The sequence below is a fragment of the Manacus vitellinus genome, unplaced genomic scaffold, assembly GCF_001715985.3.
Source record: "Manacus vitellinus isolate BGI_N305 unplaced genomic scaffold, ASM171598v3 scaffold_2_pilon, whole genome shotgun sequence".
Lineage (NCBI taxonomy): Eukaryota > Metazoa > Chordata > Aves > Passeriformes > Pipridae > Manacus > Manacus vitellinus.
In genome coordinates this window covers 27,819,142-27,842,287 of record NW_021940208.1, presented here as the reverse complement: position 1 = coordinate 27,842,287, position 23,146 = coordinate 27,819,142, and the positions used below count along the sequence as shown (strand labels likewise).

General features: G+C 39.9%; 1 protein-coding gene across 7 annotated transcripts in view; it reads left to right on the top strand.

The window, feature by feature from the left end:
* The window catches only part of ELF1 (E74 like ETS transcription factor 1), an 81,139-nt gene that overhangs the window by 31,413 nt on the left and 26,580 nt on the right, over positions 1-23,146 (top strand). For 6 of the 7 annotated variants that reach the window (XM_008934590.3, XM_018071209.2, XM_018071210.1 and 3 more), the window contains 2 exons: positions 14,415-14,724; positions 21,855-22,029. In XM_008934590.3, coding sequence (XP_008932838.1) covers positions 14,653-14,724; positions 21,855-22,029 — 247 coding nt within the window. In that variant the 5' untranslated portion in view covers positions 14,415-14,652. Of the gene's footprint in view, positions 1-13,840; positions 14,021-14,414; positions 14,725-21,854; positions 22,030-23,146 lie in introns of those variants that run through there. The other variant, XM_018071212.2, reaches the window with a different exon arrangement.

Here is a 23,146-nt window from a genome sequence, read left to right as displayed (position 1 = left end):
TGAAGGGCATAGTTTTAAAAAAGGCAGCCAGTTGGTTCAGGACTCTTGCTGTGCAGGCTTAAAAAGCAAAGACACCACCATACTCCCACATCTAAGTACTGGTGGATGAAAAGCTGGGCGTGACCTGACAAGGTGCACTTGCAGCCCAGAAAACCAACACACATCCTGGGCTGAATCAAAAGCAGCGTGGCCAGAAGGTTGAGGGAGGTGATTCTGCCCCTTTACCCTTCCCTTCTGAGACCTCACCTGGAGTACTGCATCCAGCTATGTCCCTCCCCCCCCACAGGAGGGACATGGACCCATTGGAGCAGCTCCAGGGAAGGGCAACAGAGATTATCAGAAGGATGGAGTTGGGGTTTTTCAGCTGGGAGAAGGCTGAATGGAGAGACATTATTGCAGCCTTTCGGTATGTATAAGGTGGGCTTTGTGAGAAAGATGGGGACAAACTTTTTAGCCTGACCTGTAGTGACAGGGCAAGGAGCAACAGTTATAAATTGACAGAGGGTAGATTCAGACTGGACATAAGGAAGAATTGTTTTATGATGAGCATAATGAGACACTGTCACAAGTTGTCCAGAGAAGTTGTGTTAAAGGCCAGGCTGGATGAGGCTTTGAGCAACCTGGTCTAGTGGAAGGTGTCCTTGCCCCTGGCAAGGGGTTGAACTAGATAATCTTTAAAGGTCCCTTCCAACCCCAGCATTCTGTGATTCTGTGAAAACAGCACGACGATTCAGTGAATTTCTGACGTAGATGATTATCTTTTGAAAAGCTGGCTGAAATGAGGCAAACATATGCAAGAGGGAAATAAGAACAGCATAGAAGTGTTTGCCTCTCAAAATGTTATTCTTAAAGCATATCAAGTGAGTAATGCTTAAGGTGCAAGGAGGAAAGATTAAGACAAAAATTGGAGATAAAAATCTCAAACCTATGGCCTCTCTGCAGGTTTGAAGGAGTCATCTCTTGAAGGCTTAGAGACAAGCCAGTTCTATTCCTTTTTCCTGGTACAATGGGGAGATATTCAGTGTGTCTACATTGGATGACATTATTGGGACAATCTGCACATAGAACTCTGTGTGCTATGTGCTCGACACCCATAAGCGGTTGGCTCTCTAGTAACAGGGTGGTTTGTGTACCAAACTAGTTACAGCGAGAGTTTGTGGAGTTTTGGTGGATTTGGGTTTTTGTTTTTTTGCTTTGTTTTGTTTTTTGAAGTCTGGCTATCTGGCTGTGTGATATTCACTTTTTCTAACCAAGACCATATCGCTCCCTTCATGTCTGAGTGTTTTTGTGTGTTGAAGTTGTTTCCAGTCTCAAGTTGCGTTTTAAGCTAATGTTTTGAGAGTATTCCTTGATTTCAGAGTAAACTGGTCACCAGGTGACTTCGCTCCCTTTCCTGCTTGTTGCAGGAGAGCTTATTAATTGAGTTTACTTGAGCAAACTGGAGTATTTTGTTGCTTTTTGCCTTTCTCTATGGTGAGCTGTGACCAGGAATGCTGGTACAAATTATCCATGCAGCATGTATCAGCTCAGAGCTGTGACTGGTTGTGCTGAGGGAAAATATACACTTACAGCCTTCAAACTGAAATTAGCCCTCACCCTTCTGCCTGCGAGTTTAAAAGCTTAGTTCCATCATTCTATAATTTTCAATAAATTTAAGTATTTTTTTATTAATCCTGCAGATGACACATGAGTTGCAGCTACAGTGATCTGTAAAATATGATACACTGGAAGTCAGATAGAAGATTTTACCTCGGAAAGAAGTAACAGACCCCATGCCTTGTGAGAATGTCTTAAAGGTGTGGAGTTTCTTTTGGTGTCTCGTTTAAATGACCAAGTCTATCATGGCCTACATGAATTCTCCTTAATATGAATGCTTTCTGAGCTACAGTAAAGAACCTGATTAAACCAAAAATAAAGTTGAATGCTCTCATGCTAAAAAACCCCAGACAGTTATATTATAAAAGGCAAACAGTGGAAAAAAGCACCCCAGACTCATCAAACTTGGAGGTTAGTGAGAAGGAGGTCAAAAGTCTGACTGACAGCTCTGATTTCCCTGTCTGCAACTGTTCCTTATCAATCTGCCCGACTGTAGGTATGGTTTGATACTTTGCACCTCTTCTTAAATTACCTTTTGTTCCTGTTTCTACAGACTTTTGAATCAAATATTTCTGCTTGTGATATGTTAGGCGGTATTGTCACTGCTCTTGGGTTGGGCTTTTTTGTTGCTTTTTGGTGTTTTTTTGGAATCTGTATGAAAGCTTAGTACAAACATCAGCTTTGTGATTTTGGCAGTAGGAGGTATGCCTTAATTTTTCTGAGAGATTTGCTGATGAATATGTGTCTCACCTGTTCCAACCTCATAAATAAATCCCTGTCTGTGTTACAAATAGTACTGGACTCTCCACAAGCCCTTAAAACAAAAAAGTTTACAGTACTACTTACCTTAGTTTACTCATCAAACTATTTCAGCCAGAACTTCTCTAAGAAGTATTCTCAATGGTTGTGGCTGAATGGGTGCCAAAATGGACTCTTGGGAATGTATAGGGAAGGTGTATGTTGGGGCACTGTATGGAAGCTGTGTCTGGTTATAGACTGGAGAAAACAGGTCTCCTCTTGCCTGGTGTGAAAATTGTCACTGATAAATTCCTATGGTATAACCATTGGAAATGTGTGACTGAGTGCTTAATTTCTTATGTTTATGGGAAAAGTTGAATGAGGATCTTTGTGACAAATAGATTTAAAAGCTTCAGACATGGTTTGCAAAAATGTGTTTAAACTGATAAGCTTTATAAATAAGAAAGACTGGAAATCTGATGTTTCTATTTATATTTTACCCGTGTAATTGTTAACCACAGTGCTAACTTAAATATAAATAAAAGTGCTTTTATATATGCAGAGCTAGAATCTCTCAAAGACCAAAATGCTTGTTTAATGCTATGTTAAAGCAGTTTATAGATAAGTATTGGTTGCAGTGCTTTTTGATATGGGCTGTACTGTACCTCATCAGAAGCCCTCTTAGCCATTTATTTTTTGCTTTGCTTTGGTTGGGTCTGTGATTCTTGACTGAAGGGTTAAAAGGTTACTTGAGTAAAGATTTAGGTTAAAGCAGTATGCAAATAAAATTCTTTTTGTGTGTTTCATCCCTGCTCTCTGAGTTAGCTCACTTGTTTGAGTGTAATGGTGTATTACCTTATATTCTTAGCTTTAGCAAAATGGACCACTGGTCCCAAGAAGGAGGCTGCCTGAACAACTCTGTGTGAATTGTAAGAATATACATTTTTATTTGTTAAAACTCTGTTTAATTCCAAGGTGCATGATGAGTGTGTAGGAAAGCTAAGCTACCTGTGATATCATCATGTCTGGGCTTTGTGAACGAAGATTTGGGAAAGGTCTCTACCCACGTTTGCTACAAGCGCGCTGGTGGCTAATGAGGCCAATGCGAGATAGGCACGTCCGGTTGCAAAAGGCACAGCAGAAAGACTCCTTAGGTGGTACATTCTGCTAGACACGATTCTTTCTACGTTGTCTTTTCTCCTCGAGAGTGATCCTGTGTGCTTTCTCAAAAGCATCAGCAGTGTTATAGATGGTGTGTCTCCAGACCTCCCGATTGGAGGCCAGAGTAGACCAGTTATGTTGATCAATATGGTCAAGGCTGAGATGTTGTTTCAGGGAGTCCTTGTATCTTCTTTTCGGGGCTCCTCTCTTGCGGCAGCCGGTGGCAAGTTCACCATAGAACCTGTGATGTAAGAACACGTGAAATACCTTATGTAGTCCTCTGAAGCACCACCATCACAGCTGATGGCCATGGGATGGCCATGCATCATGTGTAAAGAGAGAAATTGCTGCTCCTTTTTTTTCAGCATTACAAAGTTTGTCTTGCCACTGTCTAAATTGCAGACCCTAGACTGTGGAAATAGGATTAGCAACACAAAGGAAGGTTGTGCTTCGGGGATGCCATCGGGGAGAAGGTGGAAGAGCCAAGCCCAGGGCAGCATCACATCCTGGCTGGACAGAAGGAAGCCAGTGGTACTGGGAGGGCTGGAAATGGCATCTGCTTACGCCATGCTGGTCACATGCAGAGAACATGCCTGCCTGCCTCCTGCTCTGGCAGCAGGGTCTGAAGGAAGGCAAGGAATTAGTAGAATCAAATGATCTTGAACTCAGAATGAGCTGTTCGGGTTTTCTCAGACCTGCTAAAATAAGCAGCAAGTGGTTCCAGGCCAGGGTTCTCTTTTGAGGTGGGGTCTCCAGGTTTGTTCTTGTGGGCATCTCGGAGCCTCTGTTCTTGGCGTAGCCTGACTGTGTTCTGCAGTTCATAAAATGAAATCTCACGCTGTCCTGTAGCTGTGAGGTAAGAAGGAAAAACAACTCCTCTACTGCAAATGTTTTTTAGGTGATACATTCTAGAATAAATGTTTGTCTTGTTAGTAGAAAGGGTTAAAATTTGAGGGCAGCAGGTATAGGCAGACTTAGGTATGTGATATGTTCGACTGTTTTGCAAGGTGCTATAAATGTTGGCTCCGTGTAATCTGATACCAGGGTAGGACAGGCTAACCTAATGGAGGAAAATAGACAGCAATGTAAAAGAACTGGAAATTCAAGTCTAGCTGACTAATACCAGCCTGCTCCAGAGGCTTTTGACTGTTCATATTGCTGACAGCTGACAGCAAATGAGAGGCAAACAACAGAAACATTGCCTAATCTGCTCTGTATTCACACAGATTCTTTAAAGACACTGCAAAGGTAAGACCCTTTACGTTTCTCAACCTGGCAGTTGTTGAATGCAGCCCTGAACGTATTCATTACCGTCAAGAGTAAAGTACCACACAGAGGCCTGAAGTTCATGTATTCATGCTTTGGAAAGGGGAGGCTTCAGCAAGTTCTGTGTGGATGAGTTTGTGCCCCTTTCTAGCTGGTGCACATCAGTTAAATTCAGATTTCTAAAACTGCTCAAATACTCAAGCATAGAAATGCATGTAGCATTTGTATGGCTCAGAGAGTAATTTTGAACTTATTTAAATATTTTTGTTTGTTGTGCTTGACAGTCCAGTTGGAAAAGTTTTTAAAAAAAAATAATTGCAGAAGGAAATGCACAGAATGCTAAAAATCTGTGTTGCAGAAGTTGTAATAGGGTTTTTACTGAGCTGAGTCCTGTAGCAACTTCAGCAGAATGCTGAAAAAGTCCTGTGGGAGTTTAACTCCCTGATCTAGAGTTACCGATGCTTGGCTGGAAGAGGTTCCCTGGAATAAGAAACTTTTAGCTTGAACCTGATTTCTGCTGGCTATTTTTTTTTTGCTTTCAGTTTTAATGTATATATTTTGTGTGCATTTATATTGCAGCTGAAAAAAAAAAGTCATTGGTTTTGGCCATTCTTTTTTCTTCAGTAAACTTGACTTTTACCTTCAGATGATTTAAAAATAATGACTGAGTTACTAATTTATGAGCAAAGTAGTTTTTAGAGAACGATTGACAGTTTTATATCAGTATTAGGTACAGACTGGCAAGTGGTAATTTGTGAAGTTTGGCACCTAGCCAAAGCAATTATATTTAGTTTCCCTGATCTTTCTTCCTCCCACTGCCACTAATTCATTCTCCTGTGTGTATGTGTTAATCAAAAGAGCAAAACATTTCAGGGTCAAACAGTTCTTCCCCTCTCCCACACCTCTTTTACAGATTTCCTCATATCCTGTTTTAGCTGTTTTGGAGCTCAGCCCTTCATCTCTCTTTGTATGAGACCCTTTTCCTTTGAAATCAGTGAGATTTGACTGATCTGCAGCTTTATTGTTATAGTTGCTTACAGGATTGTGGTCTTAATGCTCCATAAAATGTGCTATTAAATGCCAGAACACGTTTATTCTGTGTCACTGGAATAAGTCATTTGGCTTGCAGAAATTTCTGAACTAGATTTGGGATTTTATCAATTTACTGTTTTCTCAGTGTCTTTTTTTAAACCAACTTTTTGAGATTTTGTGCAGTATAAAAAATAATAAGATGTATTTGATACTAATACAAGACATAAAACCAGTCCTGTCTCTGCAAATTTACTTTTAGATAAATAGCATATAGTAATTTTTGTAGGAGAGGAAGTAATGAGAGAGCTTTTGTTTTCCTTTCTCTCCATAATCAGTATCATTTACCTCTTGTTGAGCTAGACTAAGTGGACACTTGCAGTGTAATGTCAAACTTGTAGTCCATCTATTCTAATTTTGGAATGTTTAATATATTATTATTTTTCTGGTGGAGAATATGTGAATCCAGAAATGAGCAGTTACCTGGAAAAAAATGACAGCAAAGTCCTGCATTTAGAGATGTATGATTGCAATCTCCGTTACTGGAGGTTTACTGTGTGTTATGACAGCTCTTTTCCATTGTTTAAAAAGAAATCCTTATGTAATGGGGCTGGTTTGTTCTAATTACATTGAGCTGTTTTTAAAACATTTTACAATTTTCCTGAGCTTTTGACCTCTGTCATGTCTGTAGCAAGGAGTTTGAGGAAGTACATGTAGGCTGATGCATTTTTTAATTCTTTCCTTTCATCATTTCAAAACTAGTTGCTTCTCAATTTAATTGAATGTCTGATTGTTCTCATTTTATCAACCTGGAAATATGAGCACCTGATTGTCCTTCTCTTTACCAATAGTGATGAATTATCTACAAAGACAGAATCAAAGGACAGACCAAGTTAGTGATTGCCAAGAGTTTTGGACCAGCAAACCACACTCTCTAGCCTCTGCATTTACTGCACATTAGCATGCACATCTGCCATTATGCGGAGAAGCAGGTCTTTGCTGTAAATGTTATGTTTTCATCTGGTCCTTGAATCCCTATTACATTGCTGAACAAGTCCATGCTTTTGGAAATATTCTTCATAATAAAACCTGATAGTTGTTAGGATAGTGACCTTCAGCTAGTCGTACATGGAGAAGTTCTTAGAAAGATTGGCAGTCATGCTGTTGGCTGCCAGGAAGGTCGGTGTGACGGTGTGCTTGTGGCCAGTGTTTTTCAGGTGAAGGCCTGACTTTTCATGCACACCTCTTCCCTTTTTGACTTTAATGATGCACAGATGTTCTCTTTCCAAGATCAAGATGTTAATGCTGCTTGGAAATGTTAGTGCTACCTGTTTCCCCAGGCTGGTAGACTGACTGCTGAATTCTCTCAGGCGTGGCAGACTGTCCGAGCTCCCTGTCCACTGCCTGGGGGAACACTGCCCTTTTTAGGGGTGGCCCAGTTCATATTGTTTGTTTGGCTTTCAGTGGATGAGGGGAAATTCAAGCTAAATACTTTCCCAGCAGTACTGTGGTGGTGATTAGCAGCAGTGGGTGGAGGTGACTGAACTGGAAGCGGAGAAGGAATACTTTTGTGTATCCCTATGTTGTAAAGAGATGTGGGAAGTTGTGGATTTTTTGTATCTTTGGTAGCCAAAACAGCTGCACCAAAAGTAAAAAGTCAAATCAGTAGAAGGGCATGCATTTCATGTGTATGTTTTAGTGTGTATGTGAATTCTTGTGCTCATGGGTATAAAGTGTGTTCATGTAACTGTGGCTGATGTGTGTGTGCATGCATCTACACAGGCATGTAGAGTAGGGGCTGTGCTGTGAAGCAACATTTATGTGGCTTTTATCTAACTGCAGTTCACATACTGTGGTCTGTCTGTGAGCTGAGGCTTAAGTAACCCAAATTCAATATGAGAAATTTCAGAGCTGTATGAATAGCCAAGGCTGCTAGGTCACATAACCACTTCTGAAAATTTACCCCCATCTTCTCTTTCATGTGTCTTATGTGCCAAATAAATTAAACAATTTTGATGGAGGGGTGGGGAAAGGAGGGATGGGGAGGGCTGAGGGGGGGCAGGCAAGGAGGGAAGGAGGTCCCATCTCTGGCATGATTTGGGGACAAGGGGTGGGATGGAGTTGTCATGTCCCATCTCCCTAACCTCTTCTTATACCATGCAGCCAACCTATGGAAATGCAGTGTTCAGTTATTTTCATCCATGGAGAATGGGAAGTGGGAGAGAGGATTTGGGCCCTCTGTTCCCCCTGGGGTACCCTTGTTCCCTTGCTTTAGCACAACCTACAGCTAACTTTTCCTGTTGAGTTGGCTCTACTTTGCTAGAGCAAACGTTTTGTAGAGAAGTGACTAAAACCCAGCGTGGCCTTTCTCTTGTCTGATAAGATTAGGGAGGCTTGCTCTTCACAGATGTTCAGATACTTTATTCTGAGCTCAGAAGCTTCAGTAGTAAAGTTGGGTAGAGCCTTTTTTGCCTCAGTTTCTTTTAGTTTGCTCTTTAGGACTGGCCTGTTGGTGGTACTCTGATCTTTGTTGCTGCACCATAAATCAGTTACTTGTGCTCTCTGTTTACATGCCTACACTAATTTGGGGCTACCTTGACATATCGAGCATGCTGGCAGGAGGGGATACAGAGGAAAAAAAGTCTCAACTACGCTGTAATTTTTTTCAGCTTTCCCAGGTCGCTGGGTTTGTGTACAGCAGCTGTGTAACATAAATGTGCTAAATAAAAGGGACTTAAAAAGTATCAGGAAATATGGGAGATAGGAAGAAAAGTGTTTCAGGGGTGGGGGAGTCTATAAACAGTGCTGGAGCTGTTAACTGTTAATAGTCTGGAAAGGAATCTTGTGTCAAGTTAAATATTCAGGCTAAAAAGAGGTAGTTGCAAAAAAAAAAAGATGAAAACGTGATTTTTGTTTTTATTTGTTTTGGTGATGCCAAAGAACTTGTTGCTTGTGTTTGTGCTTTTTGCTCTCTTTAGAGTAAATGGGTTTTTATGTGAGATTTAGGGTCAGGGCGTTAATTTAATTTCTTTTATATTGACTGAATTGTGTGTCAGTTTTGGTTATTTATGTTTGTTTATGTTCAACAGATGAATCATCTTACTCGCTATCCTCCTCTCTGTATAGAATTATAGAATCATAGAATCGATTGGGTTGGAAAAGACCTCCGAGATCATCGAGTCCAACCCTTGGTCCAAAACCAGTCCATTTACTAGATCATGGCACTCAGTGCCACGTCCAATCTGCGTTTAAAAATCTCCATAGGTAATGAGAGCCTGTGGTGACACAGGCTGGTTTTCAGCAGGGCTGCAAAACAGGGGTTTATTGATACTGATGATTTTTTTGTCCTTAATGAAAGCTCAGTGGAGGTCACTGTGTTGGCTTTTATGATGTCAGCTGCCATTTGCACAGTTTGCCATAGGCAGCGTGGATGCTTTCAGAAGGTTTGAGTCTGTTCCTTACATTGCTTCTTTCCTTCCTCAGTGCTACCCCCTTAGCATGTTGTTTTTCTATCTCCTTTAATTTGTGTGAGCAGTTGAAATACTGAGCCTTCAGAAACTCCTTGTGCCAAGTGACTTGTTCTTCTTGCTTGTCCTTTTGCCAACTGAAGATGTCATTTTGGCGACTAAAAATGTCTGAGAACATGGTTCAAAGCCCCTGTCCTGTGCAATTTAATAATATTACTGAATAGGAATAATTAGTCCATGAAAATGGCACAGTAGGCTATACTGTTAACATTTGTGCTTAGTGTGGGCTATACATAAAGATCATTGTGGGTTTGGGACTTTTGTATTCAGAGAACTGCGATATCATTCAGCTTTGCCCCCCTGACTCTATGATGATACTTAGAGATGTGACTCTGCCGAGGGTGGACTGACTCTGAGTTGATACATCTTTAACCTCCAGTGGTAGAATGGAGTTAGAAACTTGAGTGAAATGATGTGGTTACCATCCATGTGTTTGTCTGACCTCACTTTTGAGATGGTTTTCAGTCCTTCTGTTCAGAATTTCCAGGTGATGTCTTTAATCTTCCCTCTTCTCTCATTCACTCCTCTCTTCCTTCTGCATCCAGGATGGTGTAGAGAAGGGAGTTCAGCTTTGTATTTAAGTCACAACTTTGACATTTCTAGGCTAGAGCTAGTGCTGCAGTCTGTCTCAGGAAATCCAAGGGGAAATTCCAATCTCAAGCCATTTGTCCCTGTGCTGGATGACTTGAGTTGTTTCATCAGTAACTCAGGATTCAGATCTGCATTTGAATCTTAAGGCAGCTAAGCTGGTTCTTATTTCAAATGTATGAATGATCTTACTAATTTCATGAAAAAGGCAGTGCAGGATGATTACAGTCATCTTTAGTAACCCTAAGTGGGACTGGATCCAGTAGCTTGCTGGAGACATCTTTCAGCTCAGCCAGGATGCTCTCAGTACCAAGACTTGAGCCTTCCAAGTTCATAGCTGAGATTCTTCAGCAAATTTTTGGGTTTGTGCCTGGTACTTTGGTTACTGCTACACCTGCTCCAGTGTGGTGCCACTATGTTAAATTCCAGTGTTCTGCATTACAGGGCTTGAATGCTGAGGTAGTATGGGCTATTCTGGCTCATATTGTCACAGTGGTAGTATGGGCTGTATTGGCTCAGGAGTTAAAGGAGAAATGATGGCTTTGTTACCTCAGAGTTGGAACCTAGTTTCAGTATTGCAGCTTCACCATTGTGACCAAAAATGTTGATTCTGGAAGCATTTCTTACAAGCTTCTGAGCTAGTAGCTCAACAGGGCTAGGATTAAGTGCAGGGTATATGTGGGGAAGAGTGATGGAAAAAAAGTTATGATGTCTAGCTGGAAGGAATACTGCAGTGTATGTTCTGGGATACCTGAGTAGCATGTACCAAGGGTTAAATTGAGTGAATGTGCATTTGACAGACTGACTGAGGAGCTTGTTTCTAGATGTTGAAATCAGTGGATGAAGGGAATTTCTAGAGAAATTGAAATAATTTATTTTTGAGTTCAGTTTCAAAGATTACGTAAAATTAAGATGTTTGTATATATTGTAGTGTCTTAATACTCCTTTTTATAATATATTTTTACAACAAGTAGTAAAAATGAAAGCAAGACCTTACTTCCTCTATAATTCTGAAAATTTGATGTAAATTTTATGGTAATATATACAGAGTTCCCTTTCTCCTAGGATTATTTGTATGTAGTCAAGCTTACTGTGCATTTGAATACAATTTACACATTTTATGCTGTTTGCAAATAACTTATTTTCTACTCACAGATGTATGTAAAATCAGATAAGTGGCATTATTTAGCAAAAACAATAGCCATGTTTGTGTTAGCCTATAGACAGCAGGACCCTGTGATAGTTGGAATAATGAAAGCACAGTTTATAAGAATAGATGTGGAGGAAAATATAGCTGTTTTAGAATTCTGCTGGCTTTTGTGAAAAGCTGCTCTTGTTTTCTATATGGCAGAGAAAAGGATATGGGTTAAAGGAAAATACTTTTGCATTATTTTGCCGTACCATTATTGCCCAATAGATCATTTGCTGTTATTATGTACTACTACAGAAGTAATGAAAAATATCCTGCAAATAATAATAGTTTGCGTCTCTAATCTTTATAAGGTTAGATATAAAAGCTTACTAAAGCCTGTTCGATCACGTCTCTTTGTCTTTGGTCCTAAGGTTGAGGTTAGATGTTTCTTTTTGTGTAAGAAGAACGTATCATTTGACTTTATTTATAGAGTCCTTGGTGGCTTTGGGGAGGGGGAGTAGGGGAGAAGGAGTATACTTACATCACTGCATCACTGCAGGGCAGGATTCGTAAAACAGATTTTGAATACCTGTTCTTGCAGTGGTATCAGATAATTAGGAACTTCTTGTTAGCATGAAGTGTGACTGGTTTAAGTGGTGTTTGTATTGATCAAATGCATTATGCTGCTGCAATCTCTTAAATGGTATTAAATCATTATGTTTAGATTTGCACTGGAGGTTTTATTATGTCTTTTTTTTTAAAATAAAGTAAGGAAATGTTTCTTTATGGCTTTTAGTAAGTTTGCTGCCACAGCTTTTGGATCTTATGCATTTAGTGTGCATCTTGGTATTGTAGTATCTACTGTAAAATATTAATATTTTACAGAATAATGAATAACCTGGCACAAACAGAAAAAAATGTTATTTGTCAGTGCACATGGGGAACTTTAAAAATCTATCTTAGAGTGGCTTCACCTCCAGTTTTCCTTATACTTCATGAGGTTGCTAGAGAGCCTATGTCTCTAACTTGTCATTTATCCTGATTTTACATTGATGCTATTAATTGTTACTGACCTTAGAAAATTACTGGATCTTAAGAACTTCTACTCCTTGTTCATACATGTGGCTTCAGGTAGTGTAATGGCCATGATTATAAGCCCTTGCAGTATTCTGGCTCTGATTGTCCCTGGACAATTAGCTTAACCCTAATTTAAAAATAAGTTCCATTTGATAATGGAGGAGATTCTTGTATTTGCCTTGTGATCCTCTAGAGTGAAGTTACTCTTCACTGATTAGAGGGAGTGACTTAAAATATTATTTAATCTTACTGGAGAGTTACAACTGATTTCTAAGCAGTAATCAAAATAGAAGTTGTACTTCAATAAATTTCCATACCTGTTCTCTCTTCCGAAAGAGCTGGTATGTCCCTGTTGACATAGATTGACCCACTTCAATCACTGTCTGTAGGAAATGTTAAACTATATATTGTATAGTTATGTACTTTATTTTCAGGCTGGAATATAGGATGGTAGGACTCTAGGATAGGCCAAGTTGGGCTAAGTCCCACTGTGCAGGCAATGTGCGTCTAGCTTCCTAACTATCCTTATTTTCTAAAAGGCAAGACCAAATAATTGCATTTGGGAAAGTCACCCAAGGTTATATGGTTGCATGTAGTGCTTTCAGTGCTATAACCCTGCTGAAGTATAGAGAAAGCTGTGTTAATTGTTCAAGTCAACCAGCAAAATGACAAGGGCTGAGGTTCAATAGTCATGGCTCCTACAGCACATCCTTCTCTGTTCATGCATGTGACTCTCATTAAAGCAAATATTCTCTAATTAGGGTTGTGGCTACTTTTATGAGCCCTTTAACAGTTAATTAGAGCACACTTTGGAAGTTGGGGAGGTTCTCCTGTTTGCATAATCTTGGGTTTCCTGATTTCTTAGAAGGGTAGGGTCTAGTGACTTAAATGCTTGAATGCTCTGCCATCACTACTTAGGAATTTGGGAATACCACAATCTATATAGGAAAAACAGCTGTCACATTTCCTAGAGTGAAGGAGTATGAGTCTCTGACATGATCCTCCCTAATTAAATTGCTTGGCACTGGGGAGAGGAAGATGCCCTTCATTTTTTTGAGTTTCAGCCTACTGCAAAAAAAAGGCCAAGATAAACCTCCTGTACAAAGGCAGATGCTGATCCTTGCCAATGGCACTGAAGTTGCCCTGAGGCTTTTTTTGGGGGTCTCACTCTGGATGGATATGTGTTAGGCAGACCTCTTCCCCTAAATCTTCTGTCACAGCTGCCCTTAATCAAAGGCAGTGTAAAGAATTTTGCTCAAAATGCTAGGAACTACACATTTTGCTTCCTTTAAAATACATGGGTTTAAATTCCTAGGCACCAACATACTCTCTTAAGTTCCTAATTTTAGACACCTGGTCCTGTTATCCTTTTGAAATGGTAGATTTTTTTGTTAACTTATGGGTCACCATAGTTGTATACGAAGATGAGGTTTTGCATTGGCCTTTTTCCCCAGGAGTGGAGCAGCACAACCTCCTCCTAAGCTCGTGTTCACCGTATTTACCTTTGGTGCTGATGAGTAAGTCAAAACATGGGATCTGTAGGCACACATCCTTCACTGAAGCTGTTTACGTTCTGTAGTTTGGGAATTTTTTTTTTGCTTTGTGCAGTTTCTTTGCCGGTTCTAATTTGCCATGACGTGGTCAGTGCTGTTTCCTTCCGGCTGCTTGCGAGCCTGTGGTAGAGATAAGGGTACGCGCACAGTGCATTTTAACATGAAGCTGAAGATCTGTTTCATGTAGGAACTTGGGGACTCTCTGGATTGTACAAAGAATTTATTTACTGGTTTTATCATTTTCACACTGGGAAAGATCTAGAGCGCTTTACTTGCAAAATAGCAACTTTGCTAAATTTGAACTGTGCGTGAAGAAGAAAGGTGATGTACTTGAGATATCTACAGCCGAGTAGGTCAGTCTAGGGTTTGTATTTTTACTTTGAGTAAACTGTAAAGATGAGAGTTACTAATGAATGTGAAAACTGCATATATGAATCAAGTGAAAACATGGATTTTCTTTTTGTTAACTTCTGTCACTTTTCCTTAGTGGCATGCCTTTAATACGAAACACTTTGAAACTGATGTCTTACTTCCTGAAACAGTTTTGTTTCAGGAATGAAAATTTCTTTCAGGGAATGAAAATTCACATGTGTTAATCAGTTAAACTAATACCTTTGGAGACACAGAACTGTTTGACTTCCTTGGACTTAGATAGAACAGTTTTATTGCTTTATTGCAACTGCTACTATTTTGCATAGCTAAAGTAATAATTTTTTAATGATAATTTTTTTATTTTTCTCTCTGCAGTGACAAAGGCTATTGAGGTGGAAAGAATAACTCAGGAAAGGATTTGCCTTGGTTTGTTTCACTTTGAGAAGAGAAGAACCCAGGAACACTGATGATCTAAGAAATACAAACACTGATACTCAATTCGTTTTGTGATCCTGCCTTTCTGCTCAGCTGGACCTCGGTGACATTCTCCATTCTTTTGCATTTGAGAACATTTTTCTTTGTATGTGGAGCTGAGACCTGGGAATGCGTTATTATGGCAGCAGTTGTACAGCAGAATGAGCTTGTGTTTGAATTTGCCAGCAACGTCATGGAGGATGAGCAGCAGGTATGGGACGGTGTAAGAAACCATATTTGTACAAGTCAGTGCTAAGAGTATTGTTAAAGATGAGGAAAAAGTGTGGTGTAAAACACAAAAAGGAAACATTGAGGTCATTATTGTTGCAGCAGATCTTAGTGCTGTTTCAAGAGCTTCCGGTTGCTTCCTGTAACTTGCACGGGCAGAACAGAAATTGATTGAAATGCTGTAACTTCTGCAGTATTGGAGAGACATGCTCCTCCAAAAAAGTTTTTTTCTGTTTTGCTGATTTGTGCCAGTAGAATCCATGTGTGTGTGATGTACAATTTCCCAAATTCTGGTATTTTACTGTAGTTTCAACTTCTCTAGGATATGCTAGAATAAAATTCTGAAAAAAAGTAATGGTCGCGCTATAGATGACTGCAAGGGACAGTATGTACCTGCTTGCTGTTATTTACAGATTGGTTTCTAAATTGTGTCATTGTATATCAACTATTCAGAAATAAGCTTGAATGTAATTTAAATTGGGTTTTTTTCACACTGCAGAGAAAATATGCCTGTTTCTACCTGAGTAGTCTCTCAGTTAGATATTGATTATTTAAACCACATCCTAAGTCCTGAAGCTTCAGTGTCAGATTCCTCTTGTAAAAATCAGGTGCCTCCTCTGTAGCTGGTAGTTAATAGTAGATTTTACATTTATTTACAAGAAATTAAGTGTCTGGGTACTGTGGAGAAACAGTTCTTAAAAGGCCGAGAAGTGCCATGACAAACTGTTCCTCTTTTTGTTAATGTGAAAAGCATTTATTCTCTGTTTAAAAAAAGTATTTTTGGCTTCATAATCTTGTCTCTGTTTTTCTGTATGGCCTAATATCTGGCTGGGTCAGTGGCCTGTTTCTGCTGTCAGAGTCATGCGATCATTTCAATGAACTGAGTGTTGTCTGTCTCAAGTGCTAACTCAGTTTTGGGTGGAATTAGTAATGTAACTTCCTTCCCTGTATTTTTCCAGAGCTTGTGGTAGCCTGGGGATTTAGATATGGGAATTGCACAAGTGTAGTCGAAAATGAGCCTTACTTATTACTTCTGTTGGTTGTTCATTGCTGTCTTTACTTTACAAGCCAATGGGAGAGGGGAGAATTGAGATGGGAAGGGTTACTTCAGTAGTGTGGTTCCTGGGAGGGGCAGTGTGAGCAGACATGGTTTTGTTCAGTTTAGCTGTGTGTTCTGCCTCTTGCAATTTCTTCAGATGCGCACCTGAAAAACTTTAAAAATACTAAAGAGCACTCAAAAGGACAGTAAAACCTCTCTTAGCAGAGCTTTCTTCAGCTTCGGAACAAACTCCATCGTGATTTTTATCTCATAACCCTACTAAATTCTGCTCCAGAGAAGCCTAAGGCAAGAAGGCATCCTGTAGCATACGCTTAAAGGTGATGAAATCAAAGGTAGAGAGTACATAGCAGAAAGTCTATCACTGCAAACTGTCAGATGCAAGCTCCTCTTAAATCACTGGGTTGACTTAGTTCAGATATCAAAGGTGCAGTTAGTTAAATCTGGAATACTCAGTTGTAGAAGAGAAGTCCTGCAAAGACTGCAGGAGTAAAGACCTGGGAAGCTGGAGCAAGATTTAATTTGGACAAGGATTTGTAGCACAACATTAGCCTGAAGAGGCTACTTCTTGCTTATACTTGATGGATCTGCTTCTTACCACATAGGAGCTGTTGCTACTCTGGAAGTTTTTAAATTTTGGATAGATTAAGTGTATTTAAGGATGGATAACATAATTTGTACTTTTTAAAAGTTTTAGCTCTGTAAGTGCTCTCTGTTGGGCAAAAGCATTTTTTTGATTTTCATCAGTATATGAAATGTGACATTTACACAGAGGTGTAATTTAACTGATCTTTGGATAATTATTTTTGTGATACCCCCACATCATTGCAAGCTGTCATTGCAAGAACTTCGGTACTTTTCTTCTTGACAAAGCTTTGCCTGGAACTCAGTTGTGCCAAGAGCTGTTGGGACATGGAACAGCTGCAGGGAGAGGTTCAGGGTCTAAATGGCAGCTATGCTCAGTATTTCAGGGAAGTCATAATTCATGGCTATTTTGTTTAATTTTTTTTTTTTTAAGTCTTGGTTAAACAACTGTAAATTATGAACAGTCCATTTGCAAATGTAAGCATTCAGCATTCAGTGGCAAATGGCAATGGGAGGGGCTCAATCACATGGACCCGTGTGAACGGGAAAGGCTTGCTCTTATCAGCTTTATCCTTTGCAGTTTAGAACAGAATGACTTTTTTTTTTCTTGAGAGATTCCTTTATCACGTGGTAGATGTATGGTGAGGAAGAAACAGGAAGAAAATATCCTCGTAATTTTGAGAAGGGAACAAGTGGCTTGGGCTAAGGCTACTGATAACCTGTCTGGCTTCTGCTGCATGACAGAGATCTGGTTAAAATAGAGGGTTTGTTATTTTTCCTCCTTTCTGTGTTTTTTTTTGTTTTGTTTTGCTTTGTTTGGGTTATATTTTTGTTGAGAGAGTGGGAGAGAGGGAGAAACTGCACAGATAAAACTGTCCAGGAGCTTGTACAGGCTTTAGCTGAGTCAGTGCTGCTCCCTAAACCTACTTCTCTTCCTGTCTGCAACTTCTTCTGTCAACGTCTTTTCATTTAGTCCTTTGTGGACTTACAGCTAATGTGATATTTGATCAAGACATTCTTAATTTAAAATGTTGAATAAAAGCAGCCAGAGTGGCTAGATCCATACTAGGAAGCTTTAAATGGTACCAGGGACAAGTTGAATCATTACAACCATTAAGTTGGTAACAGGGTTCCCAGCATGACTGTTCTTTGCCAGGACGTGCTCTCTCAAGTGGCTCTGATGGGTGTAGTAACCAGTACCTGAAGACTCCTTTTCTATCTCTGAGGGATGCTTCTCTCTTCCCTTCTTCTGCGGAAGAGAGGTCCAGGCCTTTAGGTCGGGCCATGACTTCTGCACCATCATCTCATGCTTCAGTTCGCTCTTCCACATTCCCCGCTGTCGCCATGGGCTTCCTGAAGCAGTCACTGGTCAAGACCAATGTCTTAATTTTTTTGGCTATTTCCAGCTTCTGCAGAAAGTTCCCTCCCTTATCCACTTGCAGTTTTATGAAGACTTTAAGGAAAATTGTGAAATCTGTAATGAGGTTGTCTCCCCAGGAAAACAAGCAGCATATACCTGCCTGCAGCAATCCTCAGATGCTGGCCATGGGAATGCCTTTAAAGCCAAGAGACTGCCTCTGCCGCCACATAGGAACCTTCAGCAAGAGAAAACTGAAGGCCATTTTCTAGTCACTAAGGTCACTTCACCTAGTTTTGTTTAGGTTTTGCATTGTTTTGTTTCTGGTTTCTCTTTTAATAAATAGCCATCTGCGTTGTGAGTCTGAATTCTGTCGTTTGGTTAAAAAGACAGACTTTTTTTTTTTCCCTGAGGTTTCTTTCTCCTTTTATTTTTTTCCATGTAGCTTTTCCCTTCTCCTCTCTATTACATGTGTTTCTTCCCACCCATCTCTCACTTGCACAAAATTTATTCCACACCAGTTAGAAGCTAGTTACCACATTCCTGGGACAACTTATCTTCCTTAGAAGACTTGTAGTATGAGAACAGTTCCAAAGCGGAAGAAGTCACCTTCCTTGTTTGCCATTTCCACAACCAAAATGGTGTTTTGATCTTCTGTCAGTTGGTGACAGCTGATGAGACAATTCTCAGAGAAAAAAAGAAACACCTTGTCAGCATGTCAAACACACTGGAAGAATTTGAGAGCAGGAAGGAAGATTGTTGTCTTTGACCCTGGAGGAGGAGAGGGTTCAGTTTTCAGGGGGTTATGGAGCATGACCAGTGCTTTCAGGGACCTGCTCATGCGATTTTCCAGGGACTTCAGCATCTGTATGAAGCTTTGCACTCCTCTGAATTGTTAAAGATCAGTCTGCAGGACAGGTTTGTAGATAAACTACAGCAAGGAATTTGGTGTCTGAGATTTGGGAGGGTTTCAGCAGTAGCTCAACTCCTTTATGTATCCAGCAGATATGGGAGATGGGCTGAAGTCAAGTCAAAGCTTTGGCAGAGCTAGGGTGTCATATTTTAACTGTATTTTACATAAGAAAGATGAAACAGCAGAGGTAGGCAAAAGGAAAAAAAAATACACAAATTATTCTTCTATGGATCTCTGTGTCAATTTCTTGAAAATCATTGCTGATTTATCCACTCTAATTTGGGACCTTTTAAAGTTTTGGGATAGTGTGCACTCCACCTTTTGGTTAGTGCATGCAGAACCACCTTTGTATTAGAAATAAATTATTTTGCTGATGAGTGTGTGTGGGACACAGTTGCTTACATCAGAAATGAACACCCCAACGCCTCCCCCCTTTTATAGTCAATGCAGAGAAATAGGTGGTTTTAGGGCATGACTCACCCTATTGCAGCACAGGAGCCTAAAACTGGGGAGGGGAACTGTGCCCTAGAAATACCATCTCTGTCTGTTGGCTCTGAATAAAACCTGGGGTTCCCAGCTCATGTCCCAGTGCCTGCACCACCAGCTGTCCGAAGTTAGGTGAGATGAACCTCACCCTTAGCGTCTGTAAACTAGAGCAGGATGAGAAGACTGAAGCCTTCTTACTTGCATCTTCCCTACCTAAAATCCATAGTTCTTACATGGTCACTGGAATACTGAAAAGGTACTTGCAAAGCATGTACTGTTCTTGCTTGCAGGTGACTGGAGCCTGAGTAGATAGCTGTATATAATCCTTTTTCAAATTTTCTTTAAACGTAGTTGCATATGGGCATGCGATAGATGAAACTTACATCCCCAAATTATGTACTGTGGCATATTACTGAATTTGAGGTATTTAAACTACTTTTAGAATATGAATTTTATCTCAGAAAGTTGTCATGGACCATCTTCCTATAGCTTATGGAACATATTGTTAAAAATAAAACTTTTTTTTAATGCATAGAGTTTGTGGTTTTTTTTCTTCTCTCTTTACAATGCTTTGTCTTTTTTTATTGATGTGGCTTTTATTTAATCTAATCTTGCCTGGAAGCAAATAGGATCAAGGATGTTGGGGTCAGTAAACAAACAGGATAAACCATGTGGACATGACTCTTCTGAGGAACAGCAGGGACCTCTTGGCCACCAATGACTTCTGGTTTCTATGCTCCGGCACGATGCAGCGCTGGTTAGAGGTAGCCACAAAGGTGTGGGGTAGAAGCTATCCCATTGCTTGACTCAATATATGCCTGTTATCTGGCAACATGATTGCACAAGAGGGCTTTAACTGGTCTGCACTTTGTTCATTTTTATTGATCTCCTACCATATTGCTCTCTTTTGAAGCTTATGTTTAACAGAGTCAGTCAGTTACTTGTTGAGATTTTTTTTAATTTTGGTTTTGTTGGCATTTTTTTGCTTAGCAGACTGTCCATGATAGAAGCCCATTAAAATACCAGTTTTGTTTCTTAGTTCTTCCTTTTATCCTGGTTACCCTTTACCACAGTTTTTGCTGAGGCATGTTTTACAAAACACAGAGCAATTTGAAGTGGTAATTACTGCCTTTTAAAACTTCTAATTGCACTTTCTACTTTCAGTACTTACTTATGGTCCAGACTCTTCCCTAGGGGAAGCTTTGTCTGTGTTGAGCCAATAGCTCTGATACCATTTTCCATTGGTGACGGTGTGTGTAGTGGCAAGAGTGAGACATGAGCAATTCCTGAGCAAGATCATAATCATATGGTTGGGTTTTTACCTTGTGTTTCTTCCTTCCAGTACCTGAAGGGAGCCTACAAGAAAGACTGAGACCATATACCATATACTGAGACCATATACAGGAGCATGTAGTGACAGAACAGGTGGGAGTGGCTTCAAACTAAAAGAGAGCAGGTTTAGATTGGATATTAGAAAAAGTTCTTTACTGTGAAGGTAGAAGGGTAGTGGAACAGGTTGCCCAGAGCAGTTGCAATGCCCCATCCCTGGAAGTGTTTAAGGCCAGGCTGGATGGAGCTCTGAGGCACGTGGTCTAGTTAAAAGTGTCGGGCAGGAGGGTTGGAACTAGATGAACCTTGCAACACAGGCCATTCTATGATTCTGTAATCTGTACATATCTGTGCTCTTCTGTGGAGAGCAAGACCAAATGTACTTATACTGGTTCTCTCAGAAACGTGTTTTAGCAACTTTCTGGTTTGTTTTCTTGGTTTTAAGCTTACTACATTCATAGCATGTTTTATTTTTGTAATGAGGGAACCTTAAAGTTACAGTAGACTTTCTTTGAATCTGCTCTGCTATCACCAGCTATGACTTTCTTCCTGCAAATGACATTTTAAAAGACTCAGTTTAGAAAATACTGTGTCTGTAGTAGATGTTATTTTCTGAAAACCTCTTCCTGTTGAATGATTTCAGAGAATGTGCATTTCATTATTATTGCTGGTCAGCTTGATTTCTGTTTTCTACCTACCTCTTCTCTTCTGTATCTCTGATGCAAAATAACTATCAAGACAACAGGATGATGTCTGAAAGCAGACTTAGGAAGGAAAGTGGCAGGGAGGGTGTGGTGTGAGGAATGTCAAGTGACTAAAACCATAAAAATTAGAGAGGGAATGTACTAGAGCACTTATATCAACCCATTACACACCTTCATCTTTTAGCAAGTGTCTCCTAAAATAGTGAACTTCAAATAATATCTCATGAGAAACTTAGTGCCTGTGAGAGCTTCATCCAGTCCTGACAGCCACAGGACTCCTCCACCCCCAACTTGATGGGAAGAGCAAAAGATAAAGGTGCTTGCAGCAAGTCGCTCATGCAGTATTATTGTCAGCAAAGTTTTTCACCTACTGCGCTGTGCCACTCCTCTGTATTGTCAACTTTAATGCTGTAAAATCATGTCATAGAAGTCTGGTATTGCGTACTGGAGTAAAGTCAATACATTAAATACTTCAGTGATATTCAGCCTCTGTCTCATAATGGGACACTGCTGCTATTTGGTTTCATGTGCTAAAAATCATCTTGTTCTTAGGTACTGTCTCCTGACAGTCTGACATTCAAGTGATGTAGTATAGGTCTGTTGAAGTATTAATCAGTAAGTGGTTAGATTGGATGTGGTCTAACTGCTGTTTTGTTGTTGATTTGTTTCCCCCATCCTCCAGCTTGGTGATCCATCCATTTTCCCTGCTGTCATCGTGGAGCATGTTCCTAGTGCAGAACTCCTGCATAACTACTCTGGCTTAACCTGTGTGGATGAACCTAGTGACATGATCACTGAAAACTCTCTGGACGTCGCAGAAGAGCAAATCATAGAAGATGATGATATCACCCTCACAGGTTGTTAATAAAAACATTTTCTATGAGATGTTTTTGCACCAAGATGGCTGTGACTAATGGTGGAAAAAAGCTTAATGACAAAAAACAACAAGGGAATAACATGAATAGTTGTATTGAATGCTGTTAATTCTGTAAGAGACAGAGAAAATGGCATTAATACTGTTGGCAGGTGGCTTGCAATCCCAGTTGCACAGCTGATAATGGTGAAGAGTTTCATTCATCAACTTCATCCAGAGATTAAGGCAGGGTCCTGCTCAGAGTACCAAGAAGATTTTTCTTTGCTCTTCATAGGTTTAGTTTGCTCTTATTTAATAGGCAGTACATTCCTGAGTAAACATGTATACCAAAAAACTGGAATATGCAGCTTGAGTACTTTTAACTTTCTGAGGGTGTACAGTTAGCTATAAAATGTGCACATTAGCCTGACTTACTGGTGTAAGTATGCTCAGCATAGTAATTATTTTGGATGTCTAATAATAATTAATGCCTAAAATACACGTTTTGTGTAAGTTCTCTTAGAAAATGTATCCCCAAAGAGAAAACAATTCTCAAGAGAAAAGCTCAAAGAGTTCACATTTTTAAAAAAAACAGTCCCTCACTTAATGCATGCATTTGAAGCATTTTTGGAGAACAGATTTCAAAGGTGGGGTAGTCTCCTTTCATCCACTAGGCTCCACACCTGGACTGTCTCCAGGGATGCAGACAGCTTTTTGGTTTCACTCATGCTTTTGACATTGGTTCCAAAGGGATATTCTGATACAACCTTTTACTACCAAAAGCAAAACAAGAACTCAACATGACATGAAGAACAGTTCACAGAGTAAATTGACATGAGCTGTTCTCAGTAAATTGCTGATGAAAATCGCTCTTTTTTTTTCTTAGTAGTGAATTATCTGAGAACAGACTGTGACCAAACAAATAAGTTAGGTTATTATTCAAGAAGGTCTTACATACTCAAACATTATTTGAGACCTCTTGCCAACTATTCACTTGCTGTTCATATTAATTATTCACACTGCAACTGGCATTTCCTCAGTGTGTTACTTAAGCACCACTTAATGTGTCTGTGTGAATTTTTGTAGTGGATCGTTTTTGTGAATCCATATTCACTGTAATA